Source organism: Scomber scombrus, chromosome 21 (assembly GCF_963691925.1).
Source record: "Scomber scombrus chromosome 21, fScoSco1.1, whole genome shotgun sequence".
Taxonomy (NCBI): domain Eukaryota; kingdom Metazoa; phylum Chordata; class Actinopteri; order Scombriformes; family Scombridae; genus Scomber; species Scomber scombrus.
In genome coordinates this window covers 9,558,686-9,586,641 of record NC_084990.1, presented here as the reverse complement: position 1 = coordinate 9,586,641, position 27,956 = coordinate 9,558,686, and the positions used below count along the sequence as shown (strand labels likewise).

The following is a 27,956-nucleotide window of genomic DNA, read 5'->3' as shown; positions in this document are numbered from 1 at the left end:
CCGTACTTACCAGCTCTTTGGTTATTTCTGACATGGAGACAGTGATGTGAATGAAGTATAAAGTGAGTCGAGCTAGAACTCAAACAACTACAAAAGGATGTGTATGTAAATAAAGCAGAGTGCTATCAGCGTCCGTCCGTCTAAATGTATCTACATCTTCACATAACTGTAGTGGAAAATTTGTTCAACAAGTGGCTTGATTACAATCAGTCCACTCTATTTATAATATATGATACAAAGGCAGACGGGAGCTTTTCAAAAATCCCTGCCAACTTGTCAGTCATCTCAAAAATCAGCATTTTTCATTCATTTCATTACAGCTTGTAAACAAAGACCAACAACAAATTACAATTTCTGACATTAAATGTATTTTAAGGCTTTTTACCTTATACAATGTATAAATTCTGACATGCTAAACTAAAAAGGTATAACAGCAGTTTCTCAACTTCGGTCTAAAGTTGAAAACAAAAACAAACCAAAAAAGCAATCCATACTCGTTATTTGACTTTTGTCCAGAGAATATGGTCAAAATGAACATGTTTTTTTTTCTAAAAACAAAAGCAAAAAAAAAGAAACAAAAAACAAAAAAACCCAAAACATCTACTGATAATCCTGATGCAGGATTTTTACGTATAAAAATAACTGATAGTACAGTTCAAAATTAAATTCACAGTATTCCTTATGACGCTAGAAGACACAAACTGTATTTTTCATTAAAAAGCAAACACAAATGGTCCACAGCCATGATAACAAATTTTTGATGCTTTTTTCTTTTTTTTAACGTTGAAAAAGAAAAAAAAAAGTAAAATGATGTGTGAGGAGAGAGAGTGAGTGAGTGAGAGAGGCATGATTCAGAGGAGAAAAAAAAACCTCGGTATCTGAGAAAAAGTTTAAAACTTACAGAGTGAATCTTAGGCTTCAGAGCGAAATGGAAACAAACAAACGATAAAATTAAACTGGGAAATGTCCTCAAGTCTGTCCAGGGTAACGTGGAGGTAACGTGCTGCTGCCACTGCACTCATCCGTCTCAGTTTGTGAATAATCTCCCTCCGTTAGTTTGTCCGCTCCCAGTGGGATCAAAGAAAACAACAACTCAAAAACATTGCAGCTCTGTAGATATGGTGACATCTTAAACCTTGCAGCCAATACGATGCCTTCCAGTTCTTCTTTTTAGGCAACACGTTTTGTTTTTTTCCCTTTGTTTCATTCTTTCGTGAAACGGGGTGGATATCCACGATTGATGTTAACAAGTTTTCAAGTCCTGAGTTCCACTGAGCAGCAGTTGAGATGTTTAAGCTCCAGGCTTTTTTTTGTGTTCATACAAGTATATATTAATATTTGTCATTGTAAATGTTCACCGGGTGAAAGTATTTTAACCATAGTTAGGAGAATAACGGCCAATAAACGTCTTTTAAAAAAAAAGAAAAAAAAAAGAAAAGTTTTCGAACATTTAAAACACCTTAGTTGTGGTAAAAATACAATATATCCCCCAATGAAGAAGCACCACGTCAAAATATTGTCGGTCATTCCTCTGCTGTTGTTGTGTTCTGTATCTCAGAGTCTGAAATGAGAAAGAAGACGTTCTACATGCGGTCTGTTTGCAGTGCTGAAACATTTGTGCCTATAAGAAATGTTCCCACTGTTTAGCGCTGACAGTACAAGAGCATACTGTGATAAATTATTAAAGGACGCCCACTCACAGTCAGTGTTTCATGGTACTGCTCAGGCCAGCGGAGAACCCGTGGGAGTTTCCATTGGTTCGGCTGTAACCGTTTCCTGCAAAACAGAAGCCAAGCTCATGACTGACGACGCTCCACGGCAGCGTTTATTTCTGAAATCTACTGATTACTTTATATTTTTGATGTCGTACCTGTGTATCCGTTGAGGTGGCGGTGTTTTGAACCGTTCTCCGTGGGTGAGGTGTGCTGGGAGGAGATGAGGTGATCGCTGTTGCTGTCGGTGTAATCTGTGCGCCTGCGTTTTTCCGGAGAACAAGCGTCGTCGTGTTTAGAGTTCTTTGTGTCGTAGTATCGTCGCTTGCGGCTCTCCCTTTCCTCGCTGCTTCCGGCCTTGTGGCTCGGGGCTGAGCTCGGGCTGTGCTGCCTCTTCTTTTTCTTCTTCTTCTTTTTTGTTTCGGCGGCTCTGTCTGAATCCACGTCAGAGCTTCTGGGGGGGAGAAGGGAAGAAAAACAACAGTGTGATCAGGTTTTCTAGCTTTATAACCTGCTGTGGAGAAATCGTGAGGAATGAATTACACACAAAGAAGTTGGAAGCAGCATGGAGGTAGAGATAGCGTCACTCACCCGCTCTCATGGTGTCTGTCTTTATCCTTCGACTTCTTCTTTTTCTTGCTCTTTTTATGTTTTTTAGCGTGTCGGGCCTCCGAGCTGTCGTCCCGGTCTTTGCTCAGAGGAACAGAAGTCCTCTTGTGATTTTGATCTTCTCTGTTTGAAGCGGATCCAGATGTGGAGAGAGGAGCCCGCGGGGGTGAACCCTTGGACTTGGTGGATGTTTCTGGCATAGCGGAGGGCGAAGAAGTCTCCTCTTTTGCAGAGTGATAGTCCCTCTCCCTGCCGTTGCTCTTGTCCTTCGTCGTCCGAGAGTCTCGACTGTCCTGCTGCCACCTCGAGCGACTGTGAGACTCCTCGCGGTGGGGGTAGCCGTACCCCCTCCGCTCACGGTTCCGGTCATCTCTGTATCGTTGGTGGTGGTTGTGGTGGTAATGGTTAGAGCACCTGTCTCGATCGCGCTCCCTCGGGTGGTGAACGGTCCGCTCCCAGCGACGCTCGGGCTCCCAGTCCTTGTAGGAGCGGTCGTGAGTGGGCAAACGATCCCTGTATGAACGATGATGGTTGTAGTCTCGGTACTCTCGTCTGTACCGGTAACGATCGCCGTCGTTGTCTCGCTCCTGACTCCTGTCCCTGTAGTGTCTGTCCCGGTCTCTGCTCCAGTCAGAGGAGTACGGTCTGTCTCTCTCCCTTTCTCGGGAAGATTGTTTTTCACTGCCTCTAGAACTGGGATTGGACTGGAGCTGCTCTTTAGCATCTGTACGTCCTTCGGTCCCCGCTGATGGACTATTGGTCTGCGGTGGATCCTTCGCTTCATCCCCACTGATGCTATCCTTCTGCGGAGCTGCTGCACAGATCCTGGTGGAGCCGTCCGGCGGGTTGGATAAGGCCGCGGGGTTGCCGTGATGTGCCGAAGAGGAAGCGGGTTCTCTAGATGCGACGGGATGGGTGTCGGTAGCGGTGGCTGTAGGCGGAGAGCTGACGGCAGAGGGTTCTGTATGCTGAGGCGCGGGATCGGACACAGTTTTAGTCCTTGTGTCAGGAGTGGAGAGGTGCTGGCTTTCACTGGCAGCAGGCTGGATGCTCTGAACAGAGTTGGCCTGGGCTGTGGCACAAGTATGAATCTCTTTGCTGGAAAAGCAAAAAAAGGGAAATGAGCGCATAAATACCACTATACTTAACTTTTAGGGTGCAGAATGTGAGGAAAACTTGACTGTTTTTACACAAAAGTCATTGTGTCAACTTTTGTGTCAACTTTTTGGCAGCTCAGAGTTGCTAATGTTAATGCTAATCTCACCTTGTTTGAGTATGGTTGCTGTCTAGTCCATTAACAGCAACAGTAGCCTCCGAGGTCAAACTGCCATTATTACTACCAGAGATCTGAAGAGAAAAAAACAAGACATGATTATTCATTCAGACATAAAACTACAGGGGTGAGATCAATGTGATAGCAAAAACACAAAACATATAATTTACCTTATCAGGCGTATTGTGTCCATTGACTTTGTGGTGTCCATTATGATGCCCATTCTGGCTGGATTTAGAGACGCCATTGGTTGGTCCGTTTAAACCGTTTCCGTTATGGTGCGCTCCTGACTCCCCGTTGGTGGCTTGAGGGGCTTTATCAAACACGTCGTCTGTTCGGTTGTTTCCGTTGAGGTGAGACTTGGCTAAACAACCGTTATCCAGAGTGCCGCAGTTCTCCTGGTCCGATTCCTCCGAAGACTCTTGGCCGTACGGCACCAAAAAGGACGCTCCGTTCCCTCCAGGGTGGTGATTCCCGTTACTGCAAGACGCACTGCCGTTAACGTGGTTAAGCTGACGCGGAACAAAGCGAACGTCTGAGGTAGACTGTGAGGAGGAGGATAAAGAGCTAGAGGAGGAGGAGGAGGAGGAGGAGGAGGAAGAGGAGGAGCAGCTGGAGGAGGAGCTACTGGCAGAGGACGGCTGGCTGTAAGAGGACGAGGAGGACGGGCGGTTCTGTTTGCCTTGTCCGATGAAGAATGATAGCTTCTGGCGTTTGTCGTGGTCTGGGATCACTGTGGGCCGGCTGATTGAGTGGGAGATGGAAGAGGAGGAGCCCAGACCGTGGTTTGGTTTAACCACAACACTGTTGCTGGTGCTGGGCTTGGAACTGGTGGGGTAGTCCCTCATAGATCCATTCCCGTTAACGTGGAGAGCGCTCTGAGGAGGAAACAGAGAGGACAAGAGAACATGTTTTGATTGTCGAGGTCCAACATTCAGTCATGTTTATTCACTGATGTGGGCAAGTGGGCAGTACCTTGGTCATGTGTGGGGGCAGCTGGGGCCCAATGAAGCCAATGTTGTGGTGTACGGTGGTGTTGATGCGTGGTATCACCACCGGCCGTGGAGACGACTGACCAGGGATGGCTGGGTTATGGCTCATGTGGCTGTAGTCCCCTGTCTTTTTCACATCACTGGACCTAGAGACAAGCGACACAAGAGATGGGGACATTAGCAAACATTTTAAGTGATAAAGATTTTAACTGTTTTTAGAACATATTCTCAACAAAAAAAAGGGGGAAAACAATAAAAAGCTATCATTATCATTTTTTTGGTTTTTTTTTACACAGATTTGGAAATCACGCTATTAGAATCAACAAATGACAAAAAACTGATTAGCTGCTGTTAATGGTGTACTTACTTGATGTAGAAAAGGACATAGGCCTGCTGGTTGAGAACAGACCTGATGTCAGTGACTGATACAGACGAGTCGTTCATCTGATACCATTGACCGTTGCTTGCCTGAGAGACACAACAGCAGGATTAAACACTTTAGCTCAGCAGAACAACAAATATAACATGTAAAAGCTTTGTCATACTGATTATAAAAGAATTATATTATCTTATATACACCCCTAAGTGTTTTTATGCATTCCTATCAGGAATTTTAAAGTGAACTCTGTTGAAGTGACTTGTCGATGTAGTAGTGAGATACAAATGTGTGCATGTGTACTTGGCAAAAACAGTGTCCTGGTAGATTAGAACAGTGGTCTGAAGCAGTGCCAGTACCTTAATATAGCAGAAATAGTGTCCAGCATGACAGCTGAATCCAGAGTGGACCAGCACAGCATACAGCCCGTAAACCTGGGGCTCTCCTTGGGACTGAGACATGAAGGCCCGCAGATCCAGGTACTCAGGGTATTTCACATCCTGGTTACCAAAGAAAAAGCTGATAAATATCAAATCGCACATTATCAAATATTAGCTTAATAGTAGCACTACATTAAAACAGGAGGGTCTTGCCTATGGCTGCATCACGTTACTGGACACTTTAATCTACATGTGTCGTGGTACCTTTGTGATTTTGCCTCCACTGAAGTTTGCAAAGCGTTTGAGTGAGAGGGTGAGCACATTGGCGCTGCGGTGGATGGTAAATCTCTTTGAGGCTGTCACCATTTTTTTGCACCTGAGGGAAACAAGTTAAAAAGAACACTTAAGGAAACAAGTAAACTGACATGAAAATGAACAAATTAAAAAGTGGTTCTTTCATGTCGTCTTTTGTACGTGAGAAACAACATCTTACTTGGTGCATTTGTAGGCGTTTTCTCCGTCCAGCTGTTCGGGCTTGACAAACTGCTCCAGAGCCTTGGAGACACTGGGAGCCGTCTGCAGTGAGAAGAAAATCAATTTTGAAGTCTGGTACCGCTCAAATTTATTTATTATTAACAAAATCTGATATAAGTTATTTGGTGTTGCACAAAAATAGAAATGTATCAGACTCACAAGAGAGGACAAGAATTTTGTCTAATTACCTTAATTTCCAGAGTAATATCCAGAAAAGGGTCAAACGTATCAGAGACTGCTTTGCAGTTTAAACATTTAACTGCAAAAGAAAAGAAACATTCATTTATAAGTCTAGTCTGTAAAGACACAAACATAACATGAGCTGATGAAAATAATCAACACGAATCATTTACCTCTGGATCTTAGGTACCCGCCAAATACTTGATGGATGAAAGTGGTTGCCTGCGTTTGCCTGTCCAATCTGCCACAAAGATGAATATCGTGAGGATTTAAAAACAACAAGCAAAAAGGGCAGCGAAATAATTTACTGCTGTCTTATTAATCCAAACAAACAAACATTAGTCATTTTGTTACAGAAGAAAAATGTCACTTGACAGACTTTTGCTTAAACAAGTGAGAAAATATACAGACTGAAAGGCAGGAGTGAGACAGGAAGGAATTAGAGCAGGTGTAATTAGTTGAGAGGTCACCTTTTAGTGCAGACGAAGAATGGACTTTACACTTGTGGTTCGTAAAATCACTTTTTAAGAGTCCTCTGAGAGCCACAATGGACAGCACAGTTGATCTATTATTAAACATGCCCTGCTGTACTTTAAGTTAAAAATGCATGGAGGCTTCATATTTGTATATTATCTATTCTGCAGTGGTTCTACACTGATTTCATATATTTCAGCAGAAAAACACAAATATTTAAAAGCATCTACTACACATAGAGATCATGCAGGCCAATGTAGAAGTGTTCAACAGATCAGGAGAATAAAATGTCATGAGCTGGACTTCAGCCTATGGCCTACATTAATATCAGCTCATATTTCCTAATAAAACAACAGATATTGTCTGACTGCTTGTGCGTCATTTCAGATACCATACACAGCTCAGGATGAAACTTACTTGGTTCCAGGTAAGCAGGACTTTTGCATAGCATCCACTGTGTACCGCAGGAACTCATGGGCATCCTCCTGGCTTCCATAGCGGAAGTGCTTTGCAATCCCTGCGTAGGAAAAACAAAACAAACCACAAAGCTGAAAGATGTGGAAGCTTGATAAGTGATGATTCATTTACAAGTAGATGTTAAAAGTTATTTTTAAACAGCAGAAGAACTCCCACTAGCAAGTTTCCCTCCAAAACTAAAAAAGGTAAACAGCCACACAGCGCCTCCTGTCATTCATTTTAGGTAAACATTTTGAACAGGGGCACAACTGCAATGTTCTGACTATACAGGTGAGCACTTACTTTTGAGCTCATTGAGCACACCGATGGGCTTAATGACATTCCCAGAGTTCGCGAAAACCTGAATGATGTGGTTTTGCATGGTGCACATCATACAGAACCCCGGCTCGTGACCTGCGGCAGGGACAGATGGGCAAAACGTTGGTGAGTAAGACGTGAATCGGGCAAGAACGTGACTCAAAGATAACACTGATGTGACCAAGATTTATATGATTATTATCGCATGACTGTACAATCACACAAGAACTTCTTTTAGTGCAAAGAAGCACCGTGAAAACACAGACTTACATGTTTTAGAGTGCTCCCTTGTCAACATGTAGTTGGCAAACGGAGGCGTGTAGGTGAGACATTGCAGGGCTGAGTTAAGGAAGCAGGTGTTCCCCATGTTCTGCAGGCCCGCACCGATGCGATGAACCTGGGTCCACTTTAGGTTGAGCCGATCGGGAGAGAAGAGGACCTTCTGGGGCATGTCAATGCCGTCACCGCCGCTTATCACTGGAAACACAGAGCCAACATCAATACTAAAATTAGCTTCAATGTATTTGCCAAGTATAGTACATCAACAAGTATGTGTGTATATGCTACACTACTTATTAAATACATAGAGGCACAATGTGAAGGAACACCAGGAGCGCCCACGCATATAATAAACACATACACGTGATTCTGATAACAGAGCGAGACTATAAAACTCGCTGAAGGAGAAAACAAGACAGTTTGCTTTCTCTTTTGTTTCTGCTGAACTCTTCAGGCTGCTGCTTTTTATATCAAAACAATTGCGTCACGAGCTAAAGTGATTGATCATGCTCTCACTTCAAAAATGGCTTGGTTATATAACTGGATGAATGAAAGTAAGAGCAGCAACACAACACCCACCGAACTGGTTGTGTCACGCTCGCGCACAGAAACAGAACCAAAAACTTTTTTTTCATCAGAGCAGATTATTGATTTGTATTAGGCTTGGGCGGTATCAATGTGCCAGGGTATTTAGAAATCCTGAAGGGAGAATTTTCAATACTGCCAAGAATACAGATGCTCCTCTTTCTGTTAAACTGATACGGAGACGCTGTATTGAGGTGATGTATTGTAGTGGAACGGCGAATGTGGCGACTGCGGGTGCTACGACATCATTAAATAATTGCCACATATACATTTATCTTGAGATGACTTCTTCAAACCACAAAAGCATCTTATAATCCACGTTATTTTATTCAGCTGCCCGTCCCCACCACCACGACCCGCACACACCATCTCCGTTCAGCCCACAGATGTGTCGGATCTCCTGTGGCATCTCCAAGTCTCATCGGGTCCTCAAGCAAGAATCTATAGAAGAGGGGCTCTTATTTCCTATCTATTCATCACTCTATAGGACATAAATATTTAAAGTCCACATTAGACACACGACAGTGGAGGCTAAACAATGTCATAGTTTTACATTTTTTTAAACACACATACCATCAAAATACTGAAGCTAAGAAAAAATAGATGCTGTCCAAGCCTAATTTCTTGCCTAACTTGCCAAGCCTAACTTGTGTAAAATGAACACAGATGTCTTATTCTGTGAATAGGATTGATCTTTTTCCAGTACATCACCATCAACAGCATTAAATACTGGTATTGGTCTTAAATGCACATCTAAAAGTGCTGCTTTATAACACCTTTGGACATACTTTACATGTGTGCTTTATTGCTATTTAATTTTTTGCACGCTTTAAAAAATGCATGCACTGCAGCACGGCTGATGAAGGCGCCTACCTTGCTCTTTGGGCCGGTCCACAGAGGAGGGTGTAGTGTTGTAGACGGCAGCTCCAGGCGTCGGGCCCAGGCAGCCTCCTGGAGCCTTTAGACGCGGGGAGTCACTAGGCAGGGTGGGACCCATCGCCCAGCTGCTGGAACAGCTGCCATCCATCCCCACGTCTCCACTGGTGAAGGGGGATCGCTTACACCCGACTGACTCGTGGTCAGACTTTTCTGAAGATCTGTCAACTATGGTCATTGTTCATTGCTGTAAGGGGGGGGGGGGCAGAAACAAAAGGATCCAACTTCAGGAATAGCAGAAAATAAAGATTTGTTCACTAGTCTTGTGATTTTCAATTCTGTTGTCACTTTAAATGCAGACACTTATAAAAGTACCACACAATGTAAATGTCTGGATCTTAAAGAGGCTGTATTCAATAGGAGTGATTAAAGTGTTTTGTAGACTGCTCTAGATGAATGAGCACAATTACTTTTTGTTGTTGTTGGAGACCAGACTGCCATACCACTAAAGTTTGATTACATTACAGTACATATGGATTGCAAATACTCAGTACCATAACCAAAATATCATTATTTATTTATCTATGACAAAAAACAGACAAATACACTGTAATATCTGAATCAAACTGTTTAATAAACTGTCACAACTGTAAACTCAAGATAGACATCAAAATAAACACACGCTCTAGCAAGCCGTGACTAACCGATCACACTTATTTCGACTGCTTATATAATTATTTTCATCAGACCTACCAATAAAAAAAGCGGTGAACAAACCAAAGCAGGGTCTGTCACAGATTTCACACTTATCCTATCTACAAAGCAAATGAACCTAGCCTAGCTCTTGACAACAGCCATTTAAATGCATCCCGCGCGGAAAGCTTCACTGAAAAACAAACGTCAGAAAACAACACAATCCGTTACCTTCAGCTTTCAATGAGTATGTACTGTATGCTCAAATCGACCAACTTGTGAGGGCCGAAGTATTTAACCGCGCTAAAAGTTGCTAGTTTAAAAACCTGAAGGAGGAAATGTCCTGGTCGGAAGCACGTTTGCACCAGCAGCTGTTCCCTCCCACCTGCTTCGGCAGATGGGCTCACATTGGCTAACAGACGGCGGCTAGGCCTTTAACACGCAGCGGTGTTAAACTTCAACAAAACACGCGTTAAAACCTCTGTTAGTCCTTGCTGGAGGATGGGAAGGGGAAACGGAGAACCGATTAAAAACCCACCTTCTTCACCGATCACCGGGGCACAATGTCTGCGGAGGAACACCATGGAAACGGAGGACGTAACACACAGCTACACGGCGCAGCTAACGTTACGTGCGGCGACATTGTTGCTAACCCTGCTAACTAGCTCGGCGCGACGGAGGCTAGCTGACACGGCGGAGAGCCACACAGCCGCATTTACAAGAACGTCGAAGAGCAGTTTTCGACTCCAGTTTGGAAATAAAAGTGATTTATGAAAATGAGCGGGGCCCCGAGTAACGCCGAGAAAAGGAGGGGCTCGACACCGGCGGCTGTGTGCGCTCACTGCGCTGCTCTCTCTCCCCCGACATGACAAGAGGACCGGTGTACGGCTACTACAGCTAATCTGAGCGGCCCAGGCCGACCAGAACATGACCGCTGTGCACTTAAAGCGCCATTTGACCGTAAAACCAACAAAACACTCACCTGGAATCTGTTATGAATACAGTAATAGCGGTTGTAAATCCATTCCTTATTTCCAGCGGGTGTCCGGCGGTGAACAATGACGTAGCTAATTGCCCCACGGGTACATCCGGGTACCTGCGATGAAACGAGGTCTCTGATTGGCTCATTCCGCCGTTTCTCTGTGTGGAACGTGTTTCGGGGAAGATCCGTCGCATGTACACACCTCTGACCTTTGTGTACATGATGTACAACCGACACTGTGTGCTTTAAGCTCACAGAGATTAACTAGCGCGGCTCTGCTATCTTGTTTTTGGCCACACAGTTTTGATTTGACAGCTGAGATTGCTGCATGCGTAGTGAATTGCCCCTTTATGACTGGATTATTGAGTATTTATAAGTTCACCAGTGCATTCCCTTTGGCTGTAATTTAAACTCTAAACTGCTGTCAGCATATGCCAAAGACATACAGAAAACTGCAACAACAAAGAACTGTTGTGTAATTGACCCATGTCCCCATAAAACCAAATGAGACCAGGTAGTTTTCTGTTTGCCAACAATGTTGTGGAGTCTTCAGGATCACGAAAATTGGTTGCAGCTGCACAGAATCACAATACTTACTGTCAGTTTGTTGAAAATGGAATAGTTACAAAGAAACATCTAAAATTGTCAATAATCACATATTGCTTCTTAGAAATCCCACGTCATAGCAGAAATAGGCTTTATTTAACAGCTGTTTAAAGATAAATAATTGCACCTTTACTTCTAGGTGCACAAGATACACTCAAATGCTCACTCACACACACACGCACGCTCTACCACTTGTACCAAGTCAGTGAAATATTGTACAACAGTGGCTGAGTAAATCCAAGTTTTGACAGTCTCTGAGGTGTTTAGAGTTTCAAGGCTCAGGTCTTGTCTGACTCAGAGGAAGGGACTGTGACTTGTGAGCTCTGGAGCTGACTGATCTGTCTCCTAAGCTGTATGAGCTCTTCCTCCTGTTCTTCAACCCTCCTCTGCAAACCATGGATAACCTGATGGGGGAAAAAACACAACTCTTCTTATAATGGGCCTTTAGTGTGAATGCTAATTAAGTGTTCCTGGAGTGTTGTGTTAAATGTTTTATACATTTTGCACTTGTGTTTCTTGTTTATTGAGTTATTTGCAACCTTGTTACTTTAGAGTGATACATATTGCATTGCCACACATAATAAAATGAAAGCTACACATTTTAAATAACAATAAATGGAATTTACATTTGCTTTCATAAAGTACTTCATCTGTTTAAATTGTATTAAAGTAATTCAAATAATCATTTCTAGAGCTAAAATACATCCTTCCATCCTTCCATACCATGTCTTTACTGCAGAACAGTTCACTCTCTAGAAGCTGGCTGGCTGTGGGCCGAACACTGGGATCTTTACTAGTCAGCCTCATGATATACTTGGCCAAGGCTGGCCATCTTTGGCAGAATGAATCTGGGATTTTTCCCTCTCTCAGGTCCCCAAGGGTCACTACCCGCTCCATCTCTGTCCCAAAGGGCTGGAATAGCTCAAGAGCCAGCACTCCAACACTGTACATGTCTGACTGGGAAAGCAACACATAAAGTTTAGAGTTATATTCAGTAGAGTTGTTAAAACTGTCATAGAGGAAATAATAAGGAAGTAATGTAGTTAAATGATATAACAATAAAGTTGATATATGATTAACTGTAGCACTAAAATAAACCATGTGTATAATTAAAAAGTTTACCTTTGAATCATAATGGGAGCCGTTCAGCTGCTCTGGTGCAGCGTACACATATGTGCCAACACCTGTAGTATGCGAGGAAGCTGCAAAATACACCACACCAGACTTTAAATAAAATAGCACCACCTACAGGCCATTCTAGATGGTGTTTAGTCTTGAAAATGAAACGCTTTGAGGTATGGTGTTACCATTGCTGGGAGAGGTGGTGCTTTTATGTCCCTCCATTATCATGTCCCTGCAGGCCAAACCAAAGTCCCCGATCCGAATGAAGCGGTCATGACCGTGGAGGAAAATGTTTCTTGGCTGTGGAGGAAAAAAAAAGAAAGAAAGAAATTAAATAAGGTTTCATACAATATCATGTGTATAATGTGTAAAGGGGCACATTATACACATGATTATACCTTTAGTGTAAAGGGGCATGTGTCCCAGGTTTCTGCATGTGAGATTATAGTGTTCCATTTTATGCCAACCAATTACAATGTTGTAACATTACATCATCAACTAAATCTTACAGGATGGATACTCTATTCTCTTTTGGATATATTGTAGATTTTTCTCTGCATTTGAAACAATAGATTGTCAAAGTTAACATGGTTACAAAAGTAAAAAATATTGTTTTTTCTTGAAAGTAAAATACTGGAGTGTCACCAGCACTTCAACAGCTTGTAAACTACCCCAAAGGAGGGTGTCACCAGTCCCCATAATTGGCCCCATGCACACCAAGAAGTTATCAGCTGTAACAGGAAGGCTGTACATCACAACTGAAGACGTGTACCTATATAACCCGCATGAGGAAATCAACACCTTACAACCAAAAACAGAAGTAGTGGCTGACAACACCAAGTCGGAAGTAGCCTTTTTTTTAAAATTTTCCCTCCTCAAACTGTCAAATTCTCTGAGATATGTGCGCTTGCCTCGACAAACCCGAACAACCAGCTTTGAAGCACTTTGTCAAAAACTAAACACAGACGGCAGTGAAGCTGTGATGCCTGGTCATGCTGGAGGAGGACAAAAATAGTGAAGAGAGGAGCGGTAACATTACCATGTCATACGACAATGAATTCCACACTGCTGTTATGGAAGAAGACCTGAGATGTATTGAAGAAATGTCAAAAAAGTACGGCAGCAACGTTCTCATCCAAGTAAAGGATTGTTCACCTGGAAAAGTTTTCTTGAAGGTAAATGCAACAATGCCAACACTATTGACAATGTTACATGTAAGTTTAACTTGACAGAAAACACTGTCACATGGACTAACATGCAGCTGCTTATATATCATAATATTGTCAAATCATACACAAATGCATACAGACAACAATAACCCCAAGAAGCTCAGTGATTACTCTCAGCTGTTGCATGTTTATATTTCAATGCAGTCATTCAATTTACCGATTTACCATACAAAACATAGACAAAGTATATAATGTAGAGTTAAAACTACAAACTGTTTGTGTTTTCTGGTATTTTACTTGTCTGTGCTTGCTTTGCCTTAGGGGCTTGCCATCCTTCCACTTCATTTGGCTGCTTCATACAGAAGAGTACAGAGTATGCAGAGCCTGCTGTCAGCGGGGGCAGACCCCGAAATAAGGTCTGATCGAGTACACAGACGGACGAGAATACGGATATACACACTGACACATCGCGCACATACTGCAGTATTATATGAAGTTTTCTTCAGGATGTAAGACTCTCATAATATAAAAAAGTAACCTAAGTAAGAGTCGTTGAATTAAGACTATATCAGTTATAGAAGTTCAGCTTCAACACAGAACAAAGAAGAAGAATTTCCGCTGACTTCAACACTTCAATCTAATTTCCTGCAAATTCCACTAATGCAAAGTCACACTCAGCACATTGACACAAGCCACTGGTTCCTTATATGTCTAATAAATAGCTGACAGGTCTCAACACCACTTCCACACCAGTTTCACCATCTCTCCCTCTGCTACAGGGACCAACTCGGTCGAACCACGCTGCACCTGGTGATATCCACGTGGCCGAACATCCTGACTTCTTGGCTAAAACCGGGTTCCAAGTTCCAGACTGCTGTGATTAATGTACGCAGGCAAGCAGAGTCCTGTTTGCAGCTCCTCTGTGAGCACGGGGTTAACATCAGTGCAGAGGTGATCGTTTTTTCATACAACAGGTCAGCTTGTTATGTGCTAATGTAAGCTCCTATCTTTGAAATTCAACAAGTAGAAGGTATACTCGGCAATACCACAGGTCGCTCACTTCCCACCCCTTCTTAAAGGGAAAGTTGTAATATTGTATTAAATTGTCACTATTTAGTAATCTGTGGTGCTGGGTAGATGTATACGATGCATGAAAGTCTGATATAGAATAGATTCAAGCATAAAATGTGAACTTTTTAAAAAAAAAGATGCTGAATAATGCATCTTTATCCTTTTTTTATAATTCCACTTGAAATACTTCTCCTAAGGTGTGTGTTTCTCGTCTCTAGGTGGAGGGAGAGAGCCAGCAGACAGCTCTGCACCTATCAGTAAGCTACGCCGCTGTGTCTGCCATTCAGATTCTGGCCAGCTACGGTGCTGATGTAAATGCTGTGAACAGGGGGGGGATGACGCCGCTGCACATGGCGGCTGGGATCCTTCATAAGGACATTATAGCCAGCTTGATCAGGCAGGGAGCAGATATCAACACGGTAAGTGTTGATCCTCCTCCGGGGGTCTTTTTTTCCTTCCCTTTTCTTAAAATTTCACAAAAAAGCAACAGAATAGAGGTTCTCACAGCCATGATGTTGTGTCATAGCAGAAAAAGCACAGGTGTAATAGTTAACATTAATAATGACTGTATTCCATGACTTACTTGTATACAGAGCCATTGTTAACAATATAAATAACATGTGCTTTTCCTTCTATAAGTCATAATGTGCTGTAAAAAAGGTCTTAGAAATAAATTTTAAAAAAACTTGTAAAAACACTCCTTGTGTAAAAACCTAATATCAAAAATAATATTGCCACTGAAATGTTTTAGAATCTGTAAAACTATTGTAAAGTCCAACACTTGTCCAACACTAAAGTAATGTAAACTCTTGACTATTTTCAAGGGAGTGAAGCACTCTGGGAATACTCCTCTGCACCTGGCTGTCGTGGCAGTGGCTATGAAGACCCGTAAAACTATGGAAGACGATATTAGCTGCATCTCTGAGCTGCTGGAGCGGGGGGCCGAGCCGGACGCGGTGAACAACGACGGAATGACTCCTCTGCATGAAGCGTGCAGCATGGGAAACACAGAACTTGTGGACTTGCTGATGAGGTACGGAGCAAACATGAATAAGCTGAGCAGATCGGGAGAAAACTGTCTGTTCCTGTTCCTGCACCACAGGTGTAACGTAAGGAACGGCTCTCTGCTGGTCAAACTCCTCAACCTGACTTCCCCGCTCACAGTCTACAACCAGGACGGCCACCTGCCCTCAGCCTTGACACTACCATGTTTCTTCAAGCAGAGAGACCAGCTATTAAAACTCACCCAACAGCCAAGGAGGCTTCAGGACATTTGCAAGAGTGATATTTATCTAAAACATATCCGAGGAAAGAGAGAAGAGTTGAGAAAAATATTGCCCGAGAGGCTGTATGACTTTACATTTAATCACTGGGAGAATATACACAACATCTCCTTTGTGACAGATGAGGAAATGGATTCTTTTAATGATGTATTTAATATCAGGTCTAGTTGACGCCTGTATGTGTACATGTGACTTCAAAAGCATTCATTAAGCTACAAAAATCTTGCACATGCTAATAAAATCTGATCGATCAAATCACATTACCTTCAGATCTCTGTGCATCATTCCTTTGGAGTGAATGTACTCCACCCCTTCAAGTATCTTCCTCAGCAGGTTGACGGTGTGTTCTGTATCAACACATCCATAAGGACCTGAAAATATAAAAGAACAGAGTTATTAATTAACTAAATGTGCTTATTACCTCAGAACTCATTTAAATATATGAAATGATCTGACTGAATATAATTAAATGAGCAGAGGTGACAATCATTTTTAAATCACAAGTAACTGATGAGCATTCACAAGTTAAATAAATGTAATCTGTATTGGAGCACAATTTTATTAAATAGATGCATGTGAAACAATTACATCTTGGTGTTTGATCCTCTGTGGGCTTGGTGTTCCTCTCAGAGATCCAGTCCTTCAGCGAGCGTTCACACAGCTGCATCTGGATGTAGAGCATCAGGTGGAACTGTACCTGCACACACAGGAGAATGAGAACTTCAATTTGTTCTTCTTTCTTTAAGTGCAGATTCCATATTCTGTACGTATCTTTCTTTAAAAGAATACTCCACTAATTTAGAATTGGAGTTCCCCTTTAAAGAACATTTTGAGCAATTAAAAAAATGTGAAACATGTCTGTCTAACCTTTTAGCAATTTATTTGAACACCAAAAGCTTCTTTAAACACATACCTCTTTAAAAGTCTTTACTGTGGGTATGTCAATGCAGGAGTTGTTGTTCAGCTCAATGCTGCTCCTGCTGGATCCCTCCTCTAACAGCACTGAAGTGTCCAAATTCATTGCAGGACATTTGGAGCTCTTCTTGGGAGCTTGCTTTCCCAGGAACACACAGGGAACGTAGTTCTCTGGGAGGCGGCGCATCGTCTTCGGACACAGCACCTGGCCCTTCTCTTGTGCAGGGACTAAGGCCGTGACAGGATTGCTCTCTATTGGAGGCACTGTGGCACCTGAAGCAGTGTCTGATTGTTCTTGACTGCGGCTTTGAAAAACTATAGAGGAGCCTGTGTCGCTGCTGTTAGGGCTGTCATCAGAACTGCACAAAAGAGGGAAGAGACAGTTTTAATGTCATTGTTCAAAATTATTTTTGTACAATATTTGTTTTATATATATATTTGTCGCAAAACTGTGAAATATTCTCTAATATACTCTAAAACACCCTTCCTGAAACAATACTTATGTGTGGTGATCAAAATTTGCTCTCTCACACGTTAAATGAATTTAATATGTATTTTATCAAAAAGCACTCAATAAATGTAAGGCCAGTCAGGAGAGTTTAATGTAAACAGGCAGTCTTTAATTACCACATCTGAGAATATTTAATATGTGTTGTTAACCGAGACAGACCATTACTTCATATTAATGTATAGCTATATATTTATTTTCTTGTATTTTTTTAATTTCGCAGGTCTCTTATAGGATTTCTGATTGGCTCCCATGATTTGCTATGATTTGCATTAGAAAACAGCAATCCCTCACATACTGTTATACCTAACTTTTATATGTGAAGTTTTGGTCCTACTATTTCAAAAAATGACCAATCAGTGAAGAAGGTGACGATTTCAGAAGGTGACGATTTCAACTTATTCTGGTGTTACTGTTTTAAACTGATCTTACATGTCTTGTAGTCCGGCTGATTCCAGCGCAGGCAGCAGAGACTCAGGATCTGCAATAGACACATTTTACAAATAAAGGTTGACTTGATGAGAACAGTATTGTCTCATCAACCTCAGAAAACAGCATCAGTTTCAGCTCTATAAACAGAGTAGCAGTGGAGGACTCACGTGCCACAGGCTGAACATGTTCCATCCATGCAGTGTGATAGCCGACCACACTGACATGCTGCAGGCTGGACAACACTTTGACTTCCCTGAGCACCTACAGCAACATCCCAAACAAAACAATTTAGCTAATTACAGCAGATGTGTGTGTGAGTGTGTGTGTGTGTGTGTGTGTGTATTTTGACCGATTACAGATGATACTCACCTTTATGCAATCTTCCTTTGAGACTTTTTTGATAAGAATTTTCTTCACAGCATAATATTGTCCATCCAGTTTGTTCATAACCTACAAAATGATGTCAAATATAACATGATTGAGTTGACCAATTGAACTGTCATTTCTTTAGAAGAGTGACTTATACAATGGAGCAAAACAGGTGCTATACCTTAAAAACATTTCCATATGATCCTTTCCCAAGTCTGCAGATTTCTTCAAACTCACTTAGATAGCGTGACGTCTGCGCTTGGAACAGTCCCTCCTTAGGCCTGTGGGAAGGCAAAAATCAACATTTCTCACACGATAGTCCAATATTTCATGGATGCAACTGGACATTAAAAAGTACTCAAAGTAAACTTTACCTTGCTGCGACATTGTGTGTGTTTGTGGCCTGAAGGTGGTGCCCCTGTTGAATGAGACAAGAGTAACCACATTGTGGAAATGACAACAATGAACTGACTTCAGGTCACACAGAGGAGAGACGGGTCTGACACATAGGGATGCACATACACACATAGAAATACATACAATCAAAAACCTACATATTGCCTTACTATTACAGTTTAGCTCAAATGGAAAAATCATGATATATGTAGTAAATCTTCTATATCATATCATATTATATCACAGAGAATCCTAAACAACTGTCATATAAGGATCATTAGATATACTCACACGTTTTCTTGATAATTTGATATTTTCATGCAAATACTGACACCACCAGGTGTTACCCAGTTTACGAACAATACCAAAAGCTCCTAAGTGTCATGCCAGCCATCGTGTTCACTTACCTGTGGATACAGCGAGGAACTGGCAGCATGTAGCAGCTCAGTGAAGGCCCGGTTGTGCTGGAGTCTGACGGTGCTGAACTCGTCACTTACGGCCAGAGGTGAGAGGAGATTCATAGCAGCTAAACGCTGGCCAATGACTGTCAGAGGGGCAATAATTCATTTTAAATTACATCATATTACATCATATGAATGTGTACACTAATTCTAACTATGAAAATTCACAGTCAATTCCAATGCAATGTCTCAACACCTACCTTTAAACAGCATGCGAGAGCGTGCCGGGTTACTCTCATAGACAAAGCACAGGTGCTCCAGCAGGGACCCCAGGAGAAGGTGGTTGGGAATTGCTGAAGCGAACTCTTGGATGGATGGGTATTGTTTACCAGCCATCAACACCTCACTGGTATTATCTGTGTCAGAAGCTGAATGCACACAAAAAAAAGGCAAAATGAGAAAGAGGAAGCAGTGATGAAATACTGAACTATAAAATAATTCACTGATTCTGCATGATTCATTGTCAAGTCTTGTTCTTGTATTTTTTTTTTTTACAATGAAACCTCCCCTTAAGTTTAGATCATATTTGACATTGTTAAAGTCCAAATAGAATACTAATTTCACCAATACAACAATATTGCTTCTCTGTAGAATTGCAACTGTCTTACCTTCTTCAATTACTTTCGCTATCATTTCAACAATGTTTTTTTCTCCTAGGTCCATTTTTCTGTATAAAACCACTTGTGCAATATTAAGCACCCAGAGCAGCACTGATCATGATCCTGTTCACCTTCAAGGCAAAAATCTTGTTTATACATAAGGGGGCGTGCACAGCAGTAACGCTTATCTGCCTGGCCCAGTGTACACCAGACTCCTCCACCTACAGTAGACTTTATAAACACATGACCAAGCAGAGGAGAGAGGCCCATGTGCCAGAGAAGGACGGCAGGGCGGTGTCATCTAACAAATTTGCCTGTCACTTCTATACTCTCATTTCATCATACTGCAGTAGGTGTGAATTTGATTTGTAGTATTAATTTAGACAACAATTTAAATATGTTAAGCATACAAAGAGAACAAGACTTAAGTGTCAAAAATTACAGAAATATGATATATTTAACTGTTAATTGGTTGTGAATATCTCATAAGAACTATCAAGTATCTGCCCCAAATCTGTAACGTAAATTAGTGGTGTGTAAACTGCACAGCGTACAGCTGCAGACAGATGCTGCCTCTTGCAGAAAATGTAATAATATTTTTAATAAATGTTAAAAGTTCAATATACAACATTCAACCCCACCAGATGTCAGCAAACAACTATTTGTAATGTAAAGATAAAGATGGCAGAGTAACGGGCAGAGGATGATGTCACACTTCCTCTGTGTGTGCAGTAATCCGAGCCTGTCTGTTCTGTGTTTTGATAGCTGGTGCATGTAAGTGCATGAAAGTTCCTCCCATGGATATATTAAGAAAACTGAATAAAGGAAGAGCGCAGGGCTTGGACAGTCATTTGATGCTACTGGGCCCAAAAAGACTTGAAATGACTCATTTCACTATCAGACTTTGATCCATTCAGTCTGATCACATGTCGGAAGTCTAGAAGAGCTACACGATTGAATTATTATAGAGTAAAGACACACACATTTGGTTTGGACTGAGATGTTGGAACTAGTGCGACACCTAGTGGAGCTGAATGTCATATATTGCAACTCTAATACCATTCCTAAGTATGGAAACCCCCCCACAATATTCAGATAAATACTGACCAGAAGCACAGGGTGCAATGGCTTGATCCCATTGCACCTGCACAAATATAAACTGGCATGCAAATTCAGTGTCCTATCTGTAGACATGGATGTATTTCACAGCTGGAGAAGTGGTAAGAGGGGGAGAGGGGGTGGGGGTCACGTTGGTATTCGCATGGCTTATAATACCTCAATTACGCCCCTGCCAGTTTATGAAGTCAAGACTACCCAACAAACGGCACAAACAATTTAAAATCAGACGTGTACTGATAGCCTATCACTGTGCTCAGTAACATTGGATAACCACAAACAGTTACTGCTGTTTACTTAGTTAATGTTAAAGGAAGCAACATTTAAATACAAGAAGAAAAAAGCTGCTTACTGTCGAACTGTACTTCATCATCCTCTTCATTAGACAAATTTATCAGGCTGCTAACCTCCCGTCTCTTGAAGGGTTTAATCAAAAGGTTACTACTGCTGTCGGAAGACTCCGACAGCCGGAGTCCGCTGTTTGGTTGTGTCGGACTGTACATTTTTCGAGGTGAATTATGATGAAATAACTAAACCAACCACTTATTTTCAAACGCTGCCCAATTTCACAACAGCTACCCCATACTTGACGAAAGTTAAGTAAAGATACTTGTTAGTTTCCTCGCCTCTAGTGTTTACATCGCATGAATCTGTCAGAAAAGCGCTGAGGAAAGCTCTCACAAGTCCCACACGGTCTGTCAAGTCAACTGACGGCCATGATTGGATAGTGGAGGGACCGTCTGACAATAGGTGGCTGAATTACAACAAGATTTGTCAATAGAAATTATGCTTTAGACAAAATTACAGGCGTATACGCTTATGTATGTTGTATTCAAAAAGAAACACAAACATTAAAGCTTCGCTTTATTGAGCACGGCCCTGGAAAAAAACAGATTGATTCGTTTTGTATAGTATGGGGTACTTGCACACGCACCCTAACATAAATAGTCTGGTTGATTTGATTGGTCGTGTTAACTCCATCTCGCGAGAGTCATCATTTTCACCCAAACCATGATCTCTCCCTTACCCTAAAAAGTGTTGTTGTGCCTAAACCTAATCGGACCATAACCACGGTGTTGTCACACCATAAAATGTACTAACATATAATGCACAATGCGTACAATGAACAAACAATGCTTGAAAGTCTCGCGAGAGTTTCGCAAATCCAGGGTAACCATGAGGACCAATGTGATGACGAAATGCCTCAAAGTTTGAGGCAACAGTTTTGATAATAATTATTGGTTTACGACAATTTCATCCGTTTAACATATCTGTCAGGCTCATGTGTTTTGTGAGTTTTCTGTTTGACTTACTCGCCGTTTTATAGTTTTGCTTTTAAGAGTCAAACTGCGCAGTTTTGCGCACGTGTGACGCGCGCGAACAATCTGCATACTGCGCGCGGCACAACTTGACTTTTGTGTTTACAACACAGGCTGTACGCAGTCTGTGGTGTACAACGTGACTTCTGCATTGAAATTTGAATACTAAGATGTTAAAAAATACCCAGCTATATGTGACAAAGACAACATATTAGCTGGTGTCCCTTCCTTTCTGTTTCAGATGAAGTTCCACATCAATATCTGAGGACGTAAGTGACTTCCAGCTGAAGCTTTTCTCTCTCTGAAGATGTCTGATGCTTGGTAAGTTAGCTGCCAGAGGATTTAATTAATTTGCATGCAAATATGTTATACACCAACAACGTGATACACTTATTATAGGCTACTGGGCCAAAATAAATACTAGAAAGATTATTATAACAACAAACGTTTTTAATATAGATATTTTTGGCACATTTTGGTTTATTTTCCATATTATAAACACTTCCTGTGCCCTCATATAAACAACCCAGATAATGCACAATTTTAAGAGCTTACACCATCTGAATAAGTATGAATTCAGCAGGAGGTGAATTTTAACATTGTTGTCAGTGAGTGTTTGCTTTCTCCTCAGCAGCTCTGAACCCGCTGGAGCCATAAAGGCCATCGACAAGCACTCAGTGCATCAAATCTGCTCCGGACAGGTGGTGCTGACTTTGGCCACGGCTGTCAAAGAGCTGGTGGAGAACAGTGTGGATGCAGGAGCCACCAACATTGGTGAGGAAAGATATACACTACTTTGTTTTACCTATAGAGGGTAAACATGATGTTGAGGTTTTCTGTGAAAAATGTGTTCAGCATCACATAATTGCATGTTCCAGATGTCAAGCTGAAGGAGCATGGAGCAGAACTAGTGGAAGTGTCAGACAATGGCAAAGGAGTCGAAGAGGCTAACTTTGAAGGACTGAGTAAGTGTCATTTTTGTTTGTCCATTTTGTTAATGATGGCCCACTTAATCTTTTTCTTGTCTGTCTCACAGCGCTGAAGCATCACACATCAAAGCTGAAGGATTTTTCAGATCTCATCCACGTGGAAACGTTTGGCTTCAGAGGTGAAGCCCTCAGCTCTTTATGTGCTCTGAGGTAAAACACTTCAACAGCCACATATATTCTTCACACAAACTTCAATAACATGTCACATCACCTGCTAAAGTAAATTCCCTCTGACCCCGGCTCCAGTGGCCTGAGTGTGGTGACATGCCACGAGTCCCGCCAGGTAGGGACCAAGCTGGTGTTTGACCACAAAGGTCACCTGGTTCAGCAGTCACCTCATCCTCGGCAGCAAGGCACCACAGTCAGCCTGCAGCAGCTCTTCTACACCCTGCCTGTTAGACACAAGGAGTTTCAGCGCAATATAAAAAAGGTCAGTCAGTAAAGGATCATTGTGGTGTTTCTGCATGACTACAAATCACATATAAATCCTGATAGTTTTCAAAAGCATGCCAACGTTTGTCCAGCATTGTAGGCAGTCATCAAAGCAGTAATCTATAACAATGAATGTTTAGTTAACACGTTTTGTCAAGGTACCTTTTTACTGCATGGTAATGGAGAGGTGGTCCAGTCATTTTCTAGTGGGAACATTGAATATTTCAAAGTCAGCTGTTCAAAAGAAACCAAATTCAGATCATAAAACTGCTACCTTGTTTATTTCTGCTGAGTTTGATTCTTATGACTATATATATCAGGTTGTGAATGTAAATATAGGGCAGCAGAAAGTCTGGGATGTCTTTTGTAATCCATGCTTTCAAATGTATTGTAAGACTGTTGTAACATACTGTAACCTTAAAATCATGAAAAGTTCAGTGTGATGGATCATTAGGAAAAATTCACAGACATGATGGTTCCAAATTGTGATTCTGGGCCCATAAAATGCATATATTGAGATGTAAACACCTATGATGTAAAGTTCTTCTTATATATTATGTTATGTTGTATCTTAAGCTGGACATAACTTGTAATGTCCTTTATCGCTCTGTATCCTCATACTGTTACTTCAAAGCCAGAGATCAGCAGCTATCTAAAATGCCTACGCCATTCATCCATAATGACCATTACTTAACTGTTTTGTCTTTTCAGGAATATACCAAAATGATACATATCCTGCAGTCCTACTGCATCATCTCTACAGGAGTGCGTATTACCTGCTCCAACCAAACTGGGCAGGGAAAGCGCAGCACGGTTCTTAGCACTAGTGGCAGTCAGAGCATGAGAGACAACATAGGAGCTATATTTGGACCAAAACAGGTTGGAACAGTGATTTAACATTTTTCCCAGCTGCTGTTCATTCACATCACTCTGGGATTTTTCAAAATGTTGCCTTGAACTAAGTAGAATAACGTTGCTTCTTGTTTGTTAGGTTATCTTATTGGCATTTCCACCCATCTTGTAATTCTCCAGATAGAATAAAAAAGGCTAATTGCTTCGTAAAGTTGTATTATTTGGTCTGCCATGTGTTTTATTTCTCGGTGTGGTTTCCCCTCAATTCAGTGTTCATTGTTTGTTCTGCAGCTGCAGAGTCTTCTGCCTTTTCAGCAAGTGTCCCCTACAGAAAATATTAAGGAGGAATATGGACTCAAGGATGAAGAACTACCCAAACAGCTTTTTTCGTGAGTGACACAATTTAATTGAATCCCAATGTCGCCTATGCAGACAAAGCAAAGCCGAGTTTCTCCACTAAAAACTCTTTCCTTTTTGGCAGCATCACAGGGTTTGTGTCACGAGGAGATCACGGTGTGGGGAGAAGCGCCACAGACAGACAGTTCTTTTTCATCAACAACCGACCATGTGATCCCCTTAAGGTAATTCATGTGTAGTGCATTAAATGGGAAATGTCAAGGCAAGGGTTCATATTTTCATCCTAACCTTTGCCTCTTCCCACCTTGCAGGTGACCAAAGTTGTGAATGAAGTGTATCATATGTATAACAGACATCAGTATCCGTTTGTAGCCTTGAACATCGCTGTCTCCTCAGGTAGGAAAATTGCCATTAATCAAAAGCAATTATGACTGAATCACACTGTTAAGTTTTATAGTAAACAAGTGTTTTTGGTTGTTTTATTTCAGAGTGTGTGGATGTAAATGTCACTCCAGACAAGCGGCAAATTTTCCTTCAGGAGGAGAAACTCCTGTTGGCTATTTTAAAGACTTCTCTCATCAACATGTTTGATGCTGGAGTCAATAAGATCAGCCTGAATAATACACCTATACACAGCAACAGTAAGAACAAATCATTATAATTATCCAGTATAACAACAATTAAGACATTTCATAAAGAGATGTTTAGGATTATCCAGTGATTTATTATTTTTGATCTGTCTATAGAGGCAACGTCAGCATTTGAACTGTGTCAGGTTGTCCCGTCTGATGAGAACATGCCAGAAACCGGAGAGGACACAGAGCCGTTGATTCAGAGCCCAAAGTCGTCCCTAAACCTGGCTGGCCTTAAAGCTGCTTTTTCAAGTCATCTCAGCTCTAATTCTGGTATGAGGTCCAACATGTCAAAAGTGGCAAAAAGTGGCCCAGCTCAGAAAACACTGCAGTCCTTTTTTAAGAGTCCTGGAAAACCTCCTACGTGCAACCCAAGTGTAAAATCTCCTATGAAACCCACAAGAGATGTATCGTCATGCTCACCAGTGAGGAAGTCAGTGCTAGATGGGTTCAGGTACGGCAGGGTGCCGTGCAGCGATACAGACTCTGAGAAAGATATCGCTCTGATCAGTTGTGACTCCGCTGCAACACCAGACAGTCAATGTTCTGGCCCGGAGTTCAGTACTCTTGAACTGATGACGGACACACCCAGTGTAAAAAACAAATCATTCGAAGACACATCAGATAAAAGTCACACAGTTCCCGAAGACCCAGAATTCCAAACTGAGCCGAGCACTTCCACTGAGGACAACACTGTGAGCCCAGACGCCAAGAGAGCCAGGAAAGACGATCTACATTTCCCCACAGAGAGTAAATCCACCACTCTTTCACACTGTTCAGAGGGATCCTCCTTCTTTTCCTCTTCCTCCGTGAACGTAGATGCTCCAGTCTGCGTACAGAAGAAGACGGTGCCTCTCCAGTTCTCTGTACAGGAGCTAACAGGGAAGGTGAGGAGGTTGCAGGACTGGCAGAAACAAAGGGCCAGTGAGGAGCTGCGCTACCGACGCTTCAGGGCCAAGATCAACCCCGGAGAAAACCATAGTGCAGAGGAAGAGCTGAAGAAGGAGATCAGGTCAGATATTACCAGTGAAATTACCTTTTTATTTGCCCATTTACTGCCAAACAGGTGTACTTAGCACTACTGCTGTCTATTTTCCACATCATGCTGCGATAAGCTTTTCATCCACCTTTCCTTAACTCTCATTTTTACATTTGGAAAATCAAATTCAGTTAATAAATCAAAATCAAACAGATTTCATGAAAACAGTGTTGTAACTAGTTTTTTTGTTTATTTCAATCATCTTCCTTTCATCCTGATAGTAAAGACATGTTCAAAGAGATGGAGATCATCGGTCAGTTTAACTTGGGCTTCATCATCACCAAATTGAACTCGGACATCTTCATGATAGACCAGCACGCCACGGATGAGAAATACAACTTTGAGATGCTGCAGCAGCACACGGTGCTCCAAGGACAGAAACTCATCGTGTAAGAATCTAAATCTGGATGTCTACATACATTATTGCATTGTCATGTTTGAAATGACCTTTTGAGCGATGCTTTTCCTTTGTGTTTGCAGCCCTCAGAAACTCCAGCTCACTGCTATCAGTGAGAACGTACTAATGGAGAACATTGAGATCTTCAGAAAGAACGGCTTTGAATTTCTGGTTGATGAGGATGGTATGAATGTTAAACTGAATAATCATGAGTTTATTGTGGATTTCATATCATCTTTCTCATCATCATGATTTCCCAGTCTGATGATTACAAATACTAAACCAACATTTTTTCGTTGTGACTATAGCTCAGGTGATGGAAAGGGTAAAGCTGGTGTCTCTGCCCACCAGTAAGAACTGGACATTCGGTCCCGCTGACATCGAGGAGCTAATCTTCATGTTGAGTGACAGTCCAGGAGTCATGTGCCGACCATCCCGCGTCAGGCAGATGTTCGCCTCCAGATCTTGTCGGAAATCTGTGAGTTAGTTCTGATGACGAACTCAAGAATTCTCAGATATTTATACAAACCAATATTGGGCTTTAGGTGGGAGTCAGCACTCATTATTAGTGTTGTTAAACTTGTAAAAACGCTGTGATGGTCCTTTTAAAATATCAACCTACCATAAGGTTATACAGTTTTATTATTGATTAATTAAACCTTTTTTACTAGCTTGTACTTTGGCTCCTTCAGATGTATAGTATGATGTTTGCTTCCTGACACAGCGTTTGCCTGTTGTCTGTGCCCGTATCTTTCCTCAGGTGATGATTGGCACTGCTTTGAGCACCAGCGAGATGAAGAAGCTAGTGGTTCACATGGGGGAGATCGAGCAGCCCTGGAACTGTCCTCACGGCAGGCCCACCATGAGACACCTGGCCAACCTGGAAATCATCTCACAAGACTGACCGAAGGACCGAAGGACCTGGCTGAGGATCTTACTTTACACTAATAATATGTAACTGGACTGTGAGTTCAGTCCATTTGATGCCTGTGGACACTGTACATTTTTTTGTTGTTCAAATATTTGACTGAGCAGGCTTTTTTTTATTATTGTTTCATTGTCTGTTGAGATGTTTTCTTATTAGTTTATTAGTATGTTGTATCAGAATTTTATAGTTTCTTATATTTAGACAGATAATTATAAGAAAAATAAACAAATAAAACAATTGCCAAT

The 27,956-nt window shown here is 41.8% G+C and overlaps 4 protein-coding genes across 5 annotated transcripts; 2 read left to right on the top strand and 2 right to left on the bottom strand.

Moving 5' to 3' along the window:
• Window positions 1-1,420: 1,420 nt before the first annotated feature.
• usp42 (ubiquitin specific peptidase 42) lies at window positions 1,421-11,027 on the bottom strand. Its single transcript, XM_062442818.1, has 17 exons — window positions 10,720-11,027; window positions 9,042-9,291; window positions 7,575-7,781; window positions 7,290-7,400; window positions 6,948-7,047; window positions 6,230-6,297; window positions 6,065-6,135; window positions 5,836-5,918; window positions 5,607-5,718; window positions 5,322-5,462; window positions 4,954-5,054; window positions 4,570-4,732; window positions 3,765-4,472; window positions 3,586-3,668; window positions 2,304-3,419; window positions 1,871-2,166; window positions 1,421-1,776 (listed from the first exon to the last, which is right to left on the bottom strand). The coding sequence occupies exons 2-17, from the start codon at window positions 9,280-9,282 to the stop codon at window positions 1,703-1,705; spliced, it is 3,675 nt and encodes a 1,224-aa protein (XP_062298802.1). The 5' UTR covers window positions 9,283-9,291; window positions 10,720-11,027; the 3' UTR covers window positions 1,421-1,702.
• A 320-nt stretch (window positions 11,028-11,347) lies between these two features.
• Window positions 11,348-21,482, bottom strand: eif2ak1 (eukaryotic translation initiation factor 2-alpha kinase 1). 2 transcript variants are annotated; one of them, XM_062442949.1, is made up of 15 exons: window positions 21,119-21,482; window positions 19,252-19,419; window positions 18,998-19,134; window positions 18,569-18,612; window positions 18,376-18,475; window positions 18,195-18,275; window positions 17,993-18,086; window positions 17,826-17,874; window positions 16,884-17,244; window positions 16,559-16,667; window positions 16,235-16,341; window positions 12,633-12,747; window positions 12,448-12,527; window positions 12,049-12,282; window positions 11,348-11,729 (listed from the first exon to the last, which is right to left on the bottom strand). In XM_062442949.1, exons 1-15 carry the CDS (start codon window positions 21,267-21,269, stop codon window positions 11,604-11,606), a joined length of 1,956 nt encoding a protein of 651 aa, XP_062298933.1. In that variant the 5' UTR covers window positions 21,270-21,482; the 3' UTR covers window positions 11,348-11,603. The 2 variants fall into 2 exon arrangements, with proteins under 2 accessions (XP_062298933.1, XP_062298934.1); XM_062442950.1 differs by lacking the exon at window positions 21,119-21,482 and adding an exon at window positions 19,660-19,760.
• LOC134003687 (ankyrin repeat domain-containing protein 61-like) lies at window positions 12,921-16,224 on the top strand. Its single transcript, XM_062442951.1, has 5 exons — window positions 12,921-13,622; window positions 13,938-14,032; window positions 14,396-14,567; window positions 14,906-15,106; window positions 15,512-16,224. Exons 1-5 carry the CDS (start codon window positions 13,440-13,442, stop codon window positions 16,139-16,141), a joined length of 1,281 nt encoding a protein of 426 aa, XP_062298935.1. The 5' UTR covers window positions 12,921-13,439; the 3' UTR covers window positions 16,142-16,224.
• A 703-nt stretch (window positions 21,483-22,185) lies between the features above and the next one.
• On the top strand, window positions 22,186-27,950 carry pms2 (PMS1 homolog 2, mismatch repair system component). The gene is made up of 15 exons (XM_062442154.1): window positions 22,186-22,406; window positions 22,717-22,859; window positions 22,964-23,050; window positions 23,122-23,224; window positions 23,321-23,504; window positions 24,218-24,385; window positions 24,650-24,747; window positions 24,840-24,939; window positions 25,027-25,111; window positions 25,204-25,356; window positions 25,462-26,359; window positions 26,608-26,775; window positions 26,867-26,967; window positions 27,092-27,261; window positions 27,544-27,950. Exons 1-15 carry the CDS (start codon window positions 22,393-22,395, stop codon window positions 27,685-27,687), a joined length of 2,616 nt encoding a protein of 871 aa, XP_062298138.1. The 5' UTR covers window positions 22,186-22,392; the 3' UTR covers window positions 27,688-27,950.
• Window positions 27,951-27,956: the final 6 nt, after the last annotated feature.